General features: G+C 44.5%; 1 protein-coding gene across 7 annotated transcripts in view; it reads left to right on the forward strand.

The window, feature by feature from the left end:
• TNC (tenascin C) overlaps window positions 1–15,816 on the forward strand; it is a 72,428-nt gene that overhangs the window by 38,142 nt on the left and 18,470 nt on the right. The window contains exons 11-16 of one of the 7 annotated variants that reach the window (XM_068211465.1): window positions 5,038–5,310; window positions 7,267–7,539; window positions 8,611–8,883; window positions 11,120–11,395; window positions 13,003–13,275; window positions 14,811–15,083. The exons of 1 other annotated variant lie outside the window; for it this stretch is intronic. In XM_068211465.1, coding sequence (XP_068067566.1) covers window positions 5,038–5,310; window positions 7,267–7,539; window positions 8,611–8,883; window positions 11,120–11,395; window positions 13,003–13,275; window positions 14,811–15,083 — 1,641 coding nt within the window. The remainder of the gene's footprint in view (window positions 1–5,037; window positions 5,311–7,266; window positions 7,540–8,610; window positions 8,884–11,119; window positions 11,396–13,002; window positions 13,276–14,810; window positions 15,084–15,816) is intronic. 5 more of the 7 variants (XM_068211466.1, XM_068211467.1, XM_068211468.1 and 2 more) reach the window with 5 other exon arrangements.

Here is a 15,816-nt window from a genome sequence, read left to right on the forward strand (position 1 = left end):
TAAATGAACAACTTTTAGACCAAGCAAGTGCCAGGGCTCTTGATGCTGTAATTTTTTGCCTCTAACCAGAATAAGAAAGATTTGCTTGGCACCTGCTAATGCACAAGCAGCTGGGAGTTGCAGAATGGTTCCAAACCTTCCTGCTTTGTTCCATGAGCTCAGCAGCCCTGGAGCAGCCAGATAACAGTTCTGACAGTGGTTTACTGGGAAGGAGAAGATGGCAGTGGTGAGCATTGTAGCTGTGCTGATGTGATGGAAACATGGTTATCTCCAGGTTGCAGCATAGGCAGAGCCTGCTCAGATCATGTCTGGGGTGATTTAAGGGCAGTTCTTACCTAAATCAAGAGTATCAATGTCATATGTAAATATAAATATTTATATTATATATAAATATAAATCAGTCTGTGCCTTACAGGCTTCTCTCCTTCCCAGAGGTGAGCAGAAAACTCACACTGGGAAAACAATGTTTTCACACCTGTAGTAGACCTGAGAGCATATTTACAAGATAACATTTCTGCATCTATTTGAAAACATTTCTAATTGATTTTGCTCCTCTGAAAATGTATTTCTTTGTGATGAATGCGTGAATTTGGAGACCTGTAATGAATCCTGAGTACATATTTGTGCTGAGCTGATGGATGGTGCTCGATGACTTGCTTTCTCTTATTGAATGCAAGTGGAGCATGAAAGCAAGGAAGTCACCGAGGTGTGAAATGATGTGGGTTCCCACTAATGAGGAGATAATTCTGCATGTCAGAGAAATCCCCTGCCTGGTGTCTTGTGGCTGGGATCAGAAACACGTTGCTTGTGACCTCCACAGCTCTCAGATTTCCAGAATCTGACTGTTCTACAGGATATATCCATAGATCATTCAGCATGTTGAAAGCCAGGCCTTTCCCCTTTCTATCCCTGGATCTCCTATAAGAAATATTTTTAAAGTTCTTTCTATCCTAGTTTTCAGGCAAGAATGTGTGTCCCCTTCACTTTCTTCTGCATGTATCACAAAGGATAACTTATCCAAGCCTGTTTTTGGTAGGATATGAGGAGCTTTAGCATGTTTCTGCTGTGATTTCTCAGCCTGGGTTTGGATGTGTTTGTGATTTTTGGCATGAATTTCCTTCATGGTTTGTATCAGGAGTATTCACTGATGGGTGTAGGAAAAGGGCATGTTTGGATACTCAGGGTTCCAGTGTGATGTAAATGAGCAAAGTTCTTTGGAAGTAATCAAAGAGAACTGATTTCCATCAGCTGAGGATGTGCCAGCTCCCTCTGTTAGCGTTCAGGAACACACATAATCATGGGATATGATTATATGCAGGTGCTTTTATTGCAGAGCTCTGGAAATCAGGGGTACAGACCCAAATCTGACTCTGACATGGCTTTCGAGCTGAACATTTTTTATAGTCTATCATTATATAACTTACATATTAATTATTAAACTTATATTGTTCTATTGTATACATTGACTTTATCCAAGAATTAATTTCTCGCGATCTTTCTCAAGCCCCTGACCACAGTTTCCCATGACTATTCTTATGATTAAACAGTAATTATATTTAATTACTAAACAATCATCACATCTAACAATTCCATCATTTATCATATACCAGCTACACAGGTGCAGTTCTAGCAAGTATAAGGCCTATACTTTCCCAGGGTATTTTTCCAGGGCCTACTAAGCTTAGTTTTCCTTCTAGCTCCCCAGATCCCCGTGATTTTAAACCCTTTTACTATCACCTCCTGGAAGCATCCCAGCTCATCTCTGTTTGCTGGTTGTTGCTCTGGATCTGCTGCTCAGGGTGGCTCTGTGAGAACCAGCCTGTGTGTGCTGATGGTCCCTTTGCTCGAGGCCTGGACTCAACCTCCAAAACCAGGAGAACTCCTCTGTTTGCTTTGTTTCCAGAGCTCCCAATGCACAGCCACCGAGTGTGTTGGAGTAGGTGTTAGTTGTTGTTTGGGGGGTTATTATCAGGAAATTTTAACTTGCAATTTACCTCTGTCCAGCACTTCTGGCCACCACACCTGGAGAATTAAACAGTGAAACACCATTTGATCCTCCCCAGCTCAGTTATTTAACATCCCCCAGCCCTGACCCTCCTGCTCTGCTTTTAGTGCCCTCTCACCTGCCCAGCTCAGAAGCCACTGGGGCTCTTCATGACCTTAACATAACCCACACAATTTCCAGTAGTTTCACCCGGTCCTGGGCAGCACAGGATGAGGTATTTGATCAGTTCCCTATCACTCTGAAAGGCCTGTCCATTTTAAACAGAACACAGGAAATATTTCTGCTGGGAAATCTTTGAGAAACAGAAATTCCCAATCTCCCAGCTGGCTCACAATTCCAGATTAACCTCTGTGGAACTACTCAAAGCCAGCTCTCTTGATCCCTGGAAGCTCTAGCTGCTACAGGTATTTCCCATGGATTCACAGCCACGTGTTCCTTTTCTGCTTCAAAATCCAGAACTTCATTTCCATATGGCTTTGGTATGGATTTTAGGCTTTGTGAGTGATGCTTTTCCTCTTGGCTGGTTTATTCTAACTTTTGCATGGGATGAAACTCATACAGCTATGGAATGAGAGCCTTGGCTGCTGCAGCATGGACAATGCCCCATGCCATTTTGAAGGTGATGCAGCATCAAATCTCTCTTTTCAAATTGCATGCAAAGAGAGACCTTGATGCATCTGCTGCTCATAAGGGATGTGGGAGCAGAGAGATGCTGCATGTGCTTGTCTGGATTGGGCTTAAACACGGAAGGAGCTTGGCATGGAAGTGGTGATGTCAGAGAAAAGAAAGATTGTGACACCTTTCCAAAAATTCCCACCTCTTACCCCTGGTCCATGAATTTCATGAGGTGACAGGGCTGAGCTCAATAATGACCAAAGCACCAGGGTGTGAGCTCAGGTCTGGAGACTAAGGACTGTACTTGTCCATCCTCAAAACCAAATTCCCAACATGAGGTAAACTACTTATGTAGAGACACAAAGATTGTTTCACAGGGCCAGACCAGTCTCACCTCTGCATGGTTTGCTCTCTCTGATTTTGTTTTTTTGTGGTTTTTTTTTCTTTTTTTTTTTTTTTTGGTTTGTTTTCTTTAAATAAGAAACATCATCCCTTGATCTTTACAATGACACTGTGGTTGCTTTGTCATCCCTGTTGGATGGCTGAGGATTTTGGAGCTCCCCAAAAATCCTGTTTGGTGCATGATTCCACAGGAGAGCCCCTTGGTCCCTGGAGAGCATGAGAAGGTTGTTTGTTTTTCTGTCAGACATGCATGAGAAACAAATGGCAGGACAAGGGGCTGTGCATCGTGGAGAATGAAACTGAGCCTTTTCAGAGAAATCAGAATTGCTTTCAACCTGTGGTGGTTCCTGCATTACTTATTATAACCAAGCTTCTATTTAAAAGATTTATCTTCACTGTAACTTTAGTTTCACTTTCATTTTAAGGAAATGGTTTTTTTTTTTTTTTTTGTTGCCACCAACAGATCGTGATCTCTGATACAATCACTTCCCTTTCTGTTCTGCTTTCTCTTTTCCAGATAACAGTCCTATTTTGACAGAACTCCTATTTTACCTCAATGAATCTCCTTTCTGTTCCTGATAAAGGAAGACAGCTCTGGATTAATGCATTTCTTTTATTGTTGTTGAACATTGTCATCATGTCATAAACAATCTCTTTCCTTCTAACAGGATGGGAAAAGCTCAACAGAACTTGTGTTCCTGAATTGTAGCAATTTACTGATTTGTTAATGAATTTTACTGAAGATCGTTATGATCTATGAGTGCTCAACCTCTGAAAATCCAGTCCCAGCTGCCTGCCTAAGGCTTTGAGCAGTCATGCAACAATCACTCTGGTTTTACAGGGAGAAACTCCATATGAGTGATGCTACTGAGCCTAAATTTCATTTATTCCAGGGCCCCCTTAACTTCTGTATTACAACATGCATGAAGTTGAAGTTTACAATTGACAAATCAGATCCATTTCCCTTCATGCAGCATCTCTTATGAATTCTCAGTCATGCAGAATGCGATTATTCAGAGACACTCTGTTCTTACTGTAACACTTCTGTGCAACAATTCAAATAAATCATAAGAGTGCTAGAAAATCATCACAGGCCACAGGTCAGTGATAGAGCACACAGGAGTTTCCAGGTAGAAAAACCAGGCAGTGCTCTCTCATTTTCCCCTCTGACTGTTAATATTAAGGAATCAGTTGTATCTCCTTTGTAGCAAAGAACTTTCCATTCTTGCTGAGCAAGTGACCTCTACTTTCAGATGTAACAGCACAGTTACCTCTGATGGCTCCCAGCTTCCTTGGCTACCCCTGTGGAGCTTTGCAAGAATGTTAATTTCTGTGAAGGAACATTTTGATTTTAGATTAATATCAGTAACTCTGAAAGTCCTGTCTACACCCACAGGAAGGGTCTGTGGGTAGAATAATGTGACAAAAGGAGACAAATCCATTCTAGACATGCAGACATCGAGGCATTTTCCTCTTCTTTGTTGTTTTGTATTAGAAATAGTTTGGAAACATAAGCAGCATCCTTCAAGTGGATGCAATTAAAAGCATAATGTGCTTTTAATATGTATCCCAAGTACTCTAAACCACACCCTTTCCTACCCCTACAACACTTCAGTCACTTCAGAATGGCACTGAAGTAAAGTTGTTTCACAGCTCAGTGTATCACACTGAGTAAAGTTGTCACGGTAATACCCACTTTTCTCATAGAGAGTTGTGATTAATGTTGATAAAACACTCATAGCTGTAAGATTCTCTATGAGCTGCTTTCTGTGGGCAGCCTCTAAATATTTATTAATTATTACAGTCCTTCTCTCACTGTTCTGTTTGCCATATCTCCAAAGAGGATTTATTGAAGTTATCTGAGGCAGCTGATAATGTAAATGCAGGGAGGCAGGGGAGCATCTCTGTGGCCTTGATTAAATGTGAAATTCATTAACGCAGAACCTCATTAAATAATCCGACATCAGCACCCCTCTGCAACCCAAGTAACAGATTGACTCTCTGTCCTTATCCAGAGGAGGAACCTGAGCTGGGGAAATTATCAGTATCAGAGCCTGGCTGGGATGGTTTCCAGCTCACCTGGACAGCAGCCGGCGGGGCCTATGAGAACTTTGTCCTCCAGGTGCAGGAGTCTGGCAAGCCCGAGGAGACCCGCAATGTCACAGTCCCGGGGACACTGAGCTCTGTGAATGTCACCGGCCTCAAGGCCAACACTCCTTACACCATCACCCTTCAGGGGGTCACTCGCGGCTACAGGACCAAGCCCCTTTCTCTTGAGACTGCCACAGGTACCTTTCCTGCAGCCCCACATTCTTTCTGACAGAGATGTGAGCCGGAGCTCCTGCAAGTGCCGGGCAAATCCTGCTCACTGGGTCAGCCTTGCACGGGGTGCCCTGAGCTCCTTAAAGCTTGGCTGAACATCTCTGGCATGGAAATGCCTCATGGTCAGGCTTCCCAGCCAGAGCCTCAGTGCCCTGGTGCAGCCCTTCCCTCCCTGCTTTCCCCCACCCCACCTCAGAACAGCTTTTTTTTGTTCCCTTTCCTCACTTACATGGCTGACACTAACAGCAAAACCCAGCTGGATGTTGTACCTGCTTGGGAAAGGCCAGGTTGCCTGGTAAAATTATAAAAATCTTTCATTTATTAGCCCAGATACTCAAAGCTTGAGAGTGTTTTCAGTTTTTACCCTTCAGAAGCTGCCTCTGAAATTCTGCAGTAGCTTCTGTGTGAATTCAGACTCCGAGTGGTAAAGTTGTGTGTACCCGACTCAGAGCAAGGACAAACACCTTCCATATGTTCTCATATAGGAAAGGACACAAATTAATTCCTAATAAAACAAATAAAAAGCATTAAGCCATCTAAGATCATGGAACAGTCTGGCCTGAAAAAGATATAATGCAAAAGATCAAATTCAACAGAACTATGCTGGGATAGAACTGGCCTGAAAGGAGGCAGGTGAGCTCTGTGCTATCAGGAGTTTGCATGAAGCTCATCAAGGGCCCCAAAATCATTTTCTGGCTAATCATGTGAAACGCAACAGTTTGAAAAAGGAGCTTATCACAGGCTTTGACCGTGAGAGATAAATGTATATTTACATCTCTGCTGTGTGGCTCTCTGATCCTCCCAGGTGTTATGATAACTGTAATGAACAGTGTGAATTAATTGGCTCTAAAGGGGCACCAGTGGCCTTTCCTTCAGATCATTTCTTGTAGACAATTTCTGCTGCCTTTGGGCTCCCTTCCAGGCCTTTGCAACCTCCTGTCTCTGTGAGATAGCCAGAGCTGGCTCATGCCAGGCTCCCCCAAGCACACAGCACCCAGCACAGAAAGGGATGAAAGCACCTGAGAGAACTAAGCAGAATTAAAGCATGAAGTGCAGCAGAGCTTGCTTGTTTCTGTAGTGCTTAGAGCAGCCTGGCTTGGGCAGGAATGTCTGTGCTGTGTCCCAGTGAAAGTGCTGAGCTTTGAGAGTCCTCACCAGGAGCTGGGAGCAGATGCCCATGGAGAACAGAGCAATGTGCTGGACAAAGAGACAAAGCAGGAAACACATCATGGGTGTCCTGCCTCAATATGCAATGTGCTCCCTTCCTTTACCCTCGTGAAAACAGCAGAAAGTGCCCTGCTGAGGTTTTCCCTTCCCTTTCTAGGTCAAGCTCAGCACCCGGCTTTTCAAAATCTTCCCTTCTGGGGACTTCCAATTGTTAAAAAATATCTGAACCTTCCTGTAACACCATGGGGATGTCTGCAGAGAGGAAGAAACCCCAAGGCATCTCTCCCTGTTTTACATTTTGGCTCCAGCTCCAAAATTACAAGCCAGCTTTCACAGACTTAAGCTGAAAGGGAAAGTAGAAGAGTAAACAAAACACAAGATTTTCCTTTGGATAAAGCAACAGCTTTGGTTTTAGCTTCTCCTAAAACTGGAAGCTATATTTTCCAAATGCCCCAGGGGCATTCAAGAAAGTCCTTTTGCATCTGCTTTCATGCTCAGACCTCAAAGACATGGCTGCTCTGGAAGGGCAAGGGAAATAACCATAGTTTTAAATGTTATTTTGATTTTTTTTTTCTTATCTAACATTTTGTGATGCTTTCGTTTGATTTCCTCCCCTTAGTACCTGTCTGCTTGTAGTAAGCTCTTACTCACACCCTGTTCCCCAGCTGGCAGCGCTGCCAGCGTGGCAGAGAGAAGCCTTTGATAGCAGGAGGAGGTTGGGGGCCCCTTCTGACCGGTGTTGTTTCCCTCCCCAGGAGAGCAGCCCGGCGTTGCTGAGCTAATGGTTTCCGACATTACCCCCGAAAGCTTCAACCTCTCCTGGACAGCCTCCAACGGGGACTTCGACGCCTTTACCATTGAAATTATTGATTCTAACAGGTTGCTGGAGCCCATGGAGTTCAATCTCTCAGGCAACTCAAGGACTGCTCATATCTCAGGGCTTTCTCCCAGCACTGATTTCATTGTCTACCTCTCCGGGATCTCTCGTGGGTTCCGCACACAGGCAATCAGTGCTGCAGCTACCACAGGTACACAAAACCTACCTCAGTGCTAACTCTGCTTTTTTGAACTCTTCCTTACAGGTTGTGCCCCCTTCCCTGCCCTCAGCTTCCCCACAGCCCACCCATTTCCCAATCCTCTGCCTCTACGCCTTCCGAGGAAGCCCGGCCGGGGACATTGGGAGCTGTGAATGTTGAGCCACCATCCCATCCAGCAAAGTCAGGCAGGCAATCACATCGTGCTGGGATTCCATTCACACAATGAGTCTAGACATCAAGGTTGGGGCAGCCTCTGAGGCAGGAGAGAAGCAAAGCAAATATCCCAAGATCCAAGTGGGAGATGATTCCTTATGGTCACCTTTCAACTTGTGTGTGCACCTGTCCCACAGCTCAGAGAGGACACAGTTTCTCTCAGATAAGCTGATTTCTAGACACAGATTTACCCTGATTCTCCCAAGACATGTCAGGCACATTTCAGTCTGTGCCAGCACAATCCTGCAAGGCACATTCAATGCTCGAATTCAGCTTCAATTATTCAGCTTGTGTTGGGTGAGAGATTGAAAAGTCCATTTGAGTTGATGTCAGAGAAGGGAATAGGCAGGCACTGAGTTGTTGGCACGTAGAACATTTCAAGGTTTTACAGTTGACAGTTTTCCCAGATAAGACAGCGAAGTCAAATATTCAGGATGAGAGTGGGAAGTGAGGACTGGACTACAGAAACAGAACATTGTTATTGCAGGCAGATAATGGCTCATGTTGTGATTGTTTAACACCTCCACCAAATTTTGCCCCTCTAGGAAAAGTTGCCATAGTGATTTGTCATAGGAATGGAGTAATGTGGTCAGTGAAAGCAAAATATCAAATCTCAGCTATCAGATAATATAATATCAATCTCCAGCAGCAGCAGACGGTGAATATTCTCATTTGATGATGGGTATCAGGGTCAGGGTAACAGCAGGGGTATGGGAAACATAGAGAAACACAAGGCTGGGTGACCCTTGTGACCCATGGTTGGGTGAATTCAAACTTCTCTAGAAATTTATTTTATTGCTTTGGCTTTTAATAACTCTGATACATTTCCATTTGTTTTTCTTCCCATAGTAGAGGAAATTCTCCTTAGCAAACTCAGTGTATCAAACGCTACCTCAGACAGCCTGTCACTCACCTGGGAGGCAGAGGACAAGGCCTTTGACCACTTTATTCTGGAAGTCAGGAACTCTGACTTCCCCTTGGACTCCCTGGTGCTCACAGTGCCAGGGGACTCCCAGCACTCTGTAGTGACCAACCTCAAAGCTGCCACTAATTACACAGTCCAGCTCCATGGGGTAATTGATGGGCAAGGTGGGCAGACCTTGACAGCCATGGCAACCACAGGTATTTCACTGTTTCACCTTCCAGGTTTGCTTTTTATTCTCCTTTCTCTTGCTGTCCACCAAACTGCTCTAAAACGTGGCTCCAACTCACCGTCGTTCCCTTGGGGAATTATAGGGATATCACCATGAGGGGAGGCTGAAAGGCACTGAGAGGGCTTGGAAAAAGATCTTTGGCAATGGAAAAGGTTGAAAAAGTGCCCCCAGCATTAAGAGAGGCAGTAGTAAACCATGATGGTTTCCTTATATATACACACCTCTTTGCAAGTTCAGTGTATATATAATTGCCTTGCTCCAGATGGTTGATGTGTTTCACTCAGCATCTTTGCACTTGATCTTGAATTAAGTTGTTCATCCCACCCTCACTTGCTTTTCTGAGGGTGGGAGAGAGGCCTTCATGTGGTTCTCAGCCTGGAGAGGCACCTGCATGTCAGTTTTGTCTTCCTTAAACCCAAATGTCTCCCAAGGCATTTGCATCTCTGGTGGGCGTTTTGTGCCGCATGTGAAATGATCGACCCAAACTGCATGGAGTGGTCTGGCCTCCTTCTGCTGGTTCTGATATTTTCTCTGCCCAGGATTTTTATGTTCTCAGCACAGAGCAGGGCTCAAAAAACAAATTCCCCTTTTCTTGGTGGTCAGCCCACCACTCTGTCCCTTGCATTGCTCCCTTTGAGTCTCCACAGCCTGTCTTGTTTCCCTGGGTGGTGGTGATTCCAGGATGGCAGGAGATCACTAAGACTTGCCTGAGGATATGATTACAGCTCATTTTGCATGTAACATTCCTGGGAGTCGGACTGTCATGATGGGAATGTGCCTGACCATGGATGCAGGTGGCATGTGAAGGAATGTGGCCATGCCAGGATGAGGTTGGAAAGGCTCCGTTTGCCCTCTCTGAGCTGCATGTGGGGCTGAGGGCTCAGTTTTCCTGGGTTTTCCACCCAAGCCTGTTTGCTTTGTGGATATTTTCTCATCTCCTTGCCTGTCTTCAAGAGCACTATGGTGGTATCTTCCCTGCTAGCCATGAAGGCATCCATGCTCACTGGTTGACAGCATGACATCTGTGACATCTGTGTCCTTAATCGGGGCCACTTCCATTCACCTCTTCCCAGACAATTCCAGAGAATGAGGTGGTTTAAAAGTCTTGCAGTGGGGGATGGGAGCAAAGTTGGAACATCTTGCAGCAGTACTTGTTTTAGCAAAGAAAAAGATTTCACTCTTTCACCACCCTCTGTCAGTGGGATCCTCTCTCTGACTTTTTTCCCAGCATGGATCACTCTTCCATCATTATTTTTCTGTGTCTCACTGGCTGCATTTCCCAAGGTGTTCTTGGTTCCTACTTAATTGGCAACATAAAAATTAGAAAATCAGCCCAGAGAGCAAACTCAGGATTCTCTGACCCTCTGACTGTTGGGTCGTGTTTGTTCTCTCTCTGGGCTTTAATGAAGCTTTAATGATTTTTGTGCTAAGTGTAAGAGTTTTAAAAGAGAATGGGTAAGGAGCTCTCTCTCTCTCCTGAAGGACAAGTTTCCCTCCTGGCAGGGCAAAGATGTGAATTTGAATTTTCTCCAGCATAAAAGGGAAGTCTTGGCTTCTTAAGGAGATGCCCTGACCACTGAACGTCAGGAAGGAGAGCAAGAGCAGTGTTGTGGACTTTATTGTTTATTAGACATTCTCTGATTGTGCCTAATCAGAGGATGAGGAACACCTTATCCATGGAGTCCAGGGAGGTTTTGGGCTGAGATTAGTGCTGAGATTATCCCTGAAATCCCTCATAAACCTTAGAGTCCAAAAATAGATGTATCTAAAACTCCAGGCAACAGAAACACCAAACAGAACCTGGACTGCGATTTCAAGGATTCCTGCCTGAATCCTACTTTCTCTATTTTGGAATTGCTGTGGGTCTGAATTCCCATCAAATTCCCGGTGTGGAACTCCCACAATTTGTATGTCTATGTTGTTGGTGCTTCTGTAAATCAGGCCCAGATTTCATTAGGCAAGTTAAGTTTATTTAAGAAAATTTAATGAAAAAATATAAAAGTCAGCACTAATTTCATGGCTGCTTTCCAAAACCTGACAAAATAGCTCTTGCAACGCTGCTTTTTAATTTTTTTTTTTTTTTAATTCAAACACAGCAAAACAAGACTAAAACATTATTTTTGAGCACCTACAACCCCCCTCTGCTGATTCCCCCACCCCCTTGAGTAAAGCTGCCTGTTCACCTGTGTTCCTTTCTCCCCCAGAGCCTGAGCCACAGCTGGGCACGCTCGCCCTCACAAACGTTACCCCTGACAGCTTCAACCTGTCCTGGACCACCCGAGATGGGCCCTTTGCCACGTTTGTTATCAAAATCCAAGATTCCCTGGCGGCACACGAAGCCCAGGAGCTGACGGTGCCGGGGGGCACCCGCAGCGCCCACATCTCAGGCCTCACAGACCACACTGCCTATGACATTCACATTCAGGGCACCACCAGGGCAGGTGTCCACACAGAGCCCCTCACTGCTTTTGTCACCACAGGTACCTCCATGCTTTGGAGTCCCTTTCTTGGCTCAGGGAAATGCACGTCCCAAAAAGGATCTCCCCAGCACCGAGTAGCTTGCCAGCAGCGATGGGTTTGTTTGAAAACCTGGTGCAAAGAGGGGTCAGAACAGGAATGTTGACCTTAAAAAAATTCCTAGGAGCAGGATTAGTTTAAAGGGAGTTAAAAGGCCAGGTTGGATGGGGCTCTGAGCAAGATGGGATAGTGGAAATTGTCCCTGCCCATGGAACTGGATGAGTTTAAGGTCCCTTCCAACCCAAATTATTCTGTGATTCCATGATTCTGTCATTAAGACCCCTCTGGAGCTTTTCTCCCATGTCTAATAATCTTTTATAACTCCTGAAGTTTGAGGGAGAAATTTGCCTGCTGCTCAGGAGTTCATCAGACAGGGCTGGCTCGTGGAACACCTCCTGTCCCAGGATGTTCCCTTCCAGAGACCTACCCAATACGTGAATCTTGGGGATTGCTTGATTAGAAGTGAATAAGATGCAAAAATATGTCTAAAATGAGTACTCAAATGTGTAAATATTAATACATAAGGAATTCCAAATTATAACTCTTTGGGGGTAATTTTTATGGCAAGTTGTAACAAAATCCGTTTCAGTGTTTGTGAAATGTCAAAAGCAAACCCAAAGCCCTTTTCAGGAGAAGGTTCTGCCTTTAACTAACTGGTGTTTTCTGAGGTGAGTGGGATTTTGAGTGGTTGGAAGATTGGCTCAATCAGCTCCTGAGCCAACAGAGCGAGGCTGGACAAATACTGTAGAGAAATATAAGCAGTGCCTGGGCTCCAGGATCAAGGCCAGGGCTTAGCAGAGCCACCTGATCTTCCTATTTGACTTGTCAGATTTTGAGTGAGCAAAATACACTGAGAATCTTGTGAAAATTTGGCCTTTTTTTTTTTTTTTTTTTGCTGAGACTTAGAGACTTGGTGGATAAATTTTGAAGCATTTTCCACATCTTTTCGCTTTGACAAATGCCACACTGATGTGAAAAAGGAGCCCTCAGTGGAATTTCTTTAAGTTGTCAATAGAGCACAGCAGCAGCTGATTTGCACTGGCTGTGACCCTGAGTGATTAATGTTCCTGTTCTGGCACCTCTGACCCCTCCAGCACTGAAAACTAAAGCTGGAGATATTCATGTGGAATAGGTAAAGAAGCGAAATACAAGAGTTGCGAATGCCCAAACTGAGGCTTGTCCCTAAGGCACTGATGGTGGAGAGAAGGAAAAATAATTGAAAGCTTTATGTGCAGCATTTCTAAAGCAGTTTTGGTTATAACTTTCTCACAGTGCAAGGGTGGCAGCAGAAATGTGCTTACACAGGGATCTGGGAGGGGTTTCAGTGAAGCTTGTGAGAGGAGGTGCTGAGACATCCTTGAGAAAAATTCAAAATTGAGCTCCATTGAAAATCCTCATCTTATAGTCTTGGCTATTAAATCCACACTAGGGGGAAAAATGTGATTTTTTGTTTGATGGAATCTGTGACACTTTCTAATTTGCAATGTTTTTCACTTTTTTTTTTCTTTTTTTTTTTTTTTTTTTTTTTTTTTTGTGTGTGTGTGTGTTTTTGCACCTTCCCTTCTTTTAGAGGCCATGCCCCCACTGGAAAACCTAACAGTGTCTGATATGAACCCCTATGGGTTCACAGTGTCCTGGATGGCATCGGAGAATGCCTTTGACAACTTTCTAGTAGTCGTGGTGGATTCTGGCAAGCTGCTGGACCCACAAGAGTTCCTCCTTTCGGGAACCCAGAGAGAGCTGAAGCTTAAAGGCCTAATTACTGGCATTGGCTATGAGGTTTTGCTTTATGGGTTTGCCAAGGGGCACCAAACAAAGCCCCTGAGTGCCCTGGCTGTTACAGGTATTTCAATGTGAGCAAATTGTTCCCTTCCACCCTTTTCTCTCTCACTTTCCTTCTCACACAGAAGGCATTTTGTGCAAACCTTGGCTTTTGCATCCTTCTCTGCTCGTGGCTCCACGTAACGCCTCGTGACTGATGGGTTCACCAGTGGAATTCTGTTCCCTTTAACTGGATGTTTCCCTCTGAGGGATCCTGTGGAGGAGCATGTGGGGGCCTGAGGGGTTAAAGTTCCTTTTGGTCTTGCAGGTACCTCTAACAAAATCTTGAAAGAAGAATGGCTGCATGCAGAGCTCGTCTTGTTAACAGCTGGGCACATCAGCATTCTCCAACAGCATCATTCTCCCACATTCCAGCCATCAGGACCTTCAGGAAGAGCCATGGACTTCTTCCCATGGCCTCCTCTCTTTGCCTTTCCGTGTGGGTTCCACCCACAGTGGGATCATTGCCACCCTAAAGTTGTCACCTCTCTCCTCAAACCAGCTCATACTTCCAACCACATCAGAGCTGCTGTCCTCCAGCAGCACTTGAGCTTTCTTGGGAAATAATTGCAGGCTGATTCTCCAGCCCCAGAACCATCAATTCTTATCTGCACATTCCTGTCTGGGCAGCAGTGAAGCTGGGGGGGGCGGATCTGGTGGGAGGTTTGAGAGGAAAGAAATAGGAATGGCTGTGTGTGGAAGGAAGGATTGCATTTGGTGGGAGGTTTGAGAGGAAAGAAATAGGAATGGCTGTGTGTGGAAGGAAGGATTGCATTTGGTGGGAGGTTTGAGAGGAAAGAAATAGGAATGGCTGTGTGTGGAAGGAAGGATTGCACTGGAGGTGCTGTAGGACATAACCACTCCAGCAGCATTTCTCTAGCTAACGGTGCCTGACCATATGAGTTAGAGGTGATTTGTAGGTAATTAATAACTTAGAGCCCTTGGGATCCTTTTGAATGGGTTCATTAACCAGAGGCAGCAGCTGTTGCATTGAGATTGAAGGGTGCTGTTTAAGAGAGGAATTTTCATTATTCCCCTTTGCTGTTTAAGAGCACAGTAAAGGATTAATCAGATCAGAATCATCACAGATGCCAGAAGTGCATGAAGTAAGGGGTTTGCATGGAGTAAAAGAATTTTCAGTGGCTTCTATGTTGTCCTCCTAGCAGAGAGAGGTCTGCCGATGTTCCAGACATGCAGTTCTGTAACAAGAGCTTGTTTTTATTGGCCATAAATGTGTCACACAGGTAGGGAGGGACAAATGCCCAGGAAACTCACCTTTAGCATGTGTAACTCTGCATGTGGGAGACAAACCTGTGTGTCCATGCAGTGGTTTGCTGTTCAAGAGTGGAAATTAGAATGGGCCTGCACACACTCACATTTATCCTGTTCTGTATAACACTAATATTTTTATTTTTTTTTAATAGCTGGCAGATTGTTCCCCTTGCTTTGAACTGTGGTCGGATTCTTGCAGTGTGCTATAGCCAGACCTCAGGCAGGTCTCTGATCAACTGATTAAAAAATCATTTTTTTCCCCACTGCTATCTTCTCCTTTTTTAGAAGCAGAACCCGAGGTCGACAACCTTCTGGTTTCAGACGCAACCCCAGATGGATTCCGTCTCTCCTGGACTGCAGATGACGGGGTTTTCAACAGTTTTGTTCTAAAAATCAGGGACACCAAAAGGAAATCTGACCCCCTGGAGCTGATAGTGCCAGGCCATGAGCGCACCCAGGATATAACAGGGCTGAAAGAGGGCACTGAATATGAGATTGAGCTCTATGGAATTAGCAGTGGACAACGTTCCCAGCCCGTAAACACAGTAGCATCCACAGGTATTGTCTTTGCAGTGGGAAAAGTGTGACATTCCCTGCTCCTTTCAGCAGCTCCTTTTCACAGCCAGCTCGTGCTGTTCCAGAGGTGTCCTGAACTGTCTCCTGCATGTCCCTTGTCCAAGTCACTGGTTCAGCGTGGTGTGGTTATTTGTAATCAGTCCCAGCTTCCCAATCTTCGTCACTGTCTATTTAATATGGTTTAATTGAATTACTTTAATGATCAGGAATTAGGCAGCAGAGTGTGGCAATTAAAACACTGTCTTTGAGAGCCAAGAAATATTGTCTGTGCATCAGCCTTTTTCAGTGATTTTCTGTGACTAATTACATCTCAGCACTGCACAACAGTTTACCTCCCTAGGAAAGAGTTATGACAAAATGAATTTACCAGGGCCATTGAGAAGTTTATTTATGACTTGACCAGCAAAGGCCTAAGCACCATTAATTTAGACTGATCTTACCAGGAGCAACATGTGCTGCGTAATTCAAATTGACTTGAGTTTCTTTCCAAAATCAAAGCTTTGATTCAGGTTCATAATTGAAGCGTTTCATTTTGGCACTTTTGAATGAAGTGTTTCAATCTTTTCTTCCACATCAAAATCGTGGTTTCATTTTGAAACATGTTCAAGACTGAAGCATGTGATGCAATGTCTCGTGAGCCAAATTTGTTCTTTAAAAATATTTGAGCTTGCTGATGTGAAAATGTGGTAATTTGAAATCAAATGAATTATGGGAG

The sequence above is a fragment of the Anomalospiza imberbis genome, chromosome 21 (genome assembly GCF_031753505.1).
Source record: "Anomalospiza imberbis isolate Cuckoo-Finch-1a 21T00152 chromosome 21, ASM3175350v1, whole genome shotgun sequence".
NCBI lineage: Eukaryota > Metazoa > Chordata > Aves > Passeriformes > Viduidae > Anomalospiza > Anomalospiza imberbis.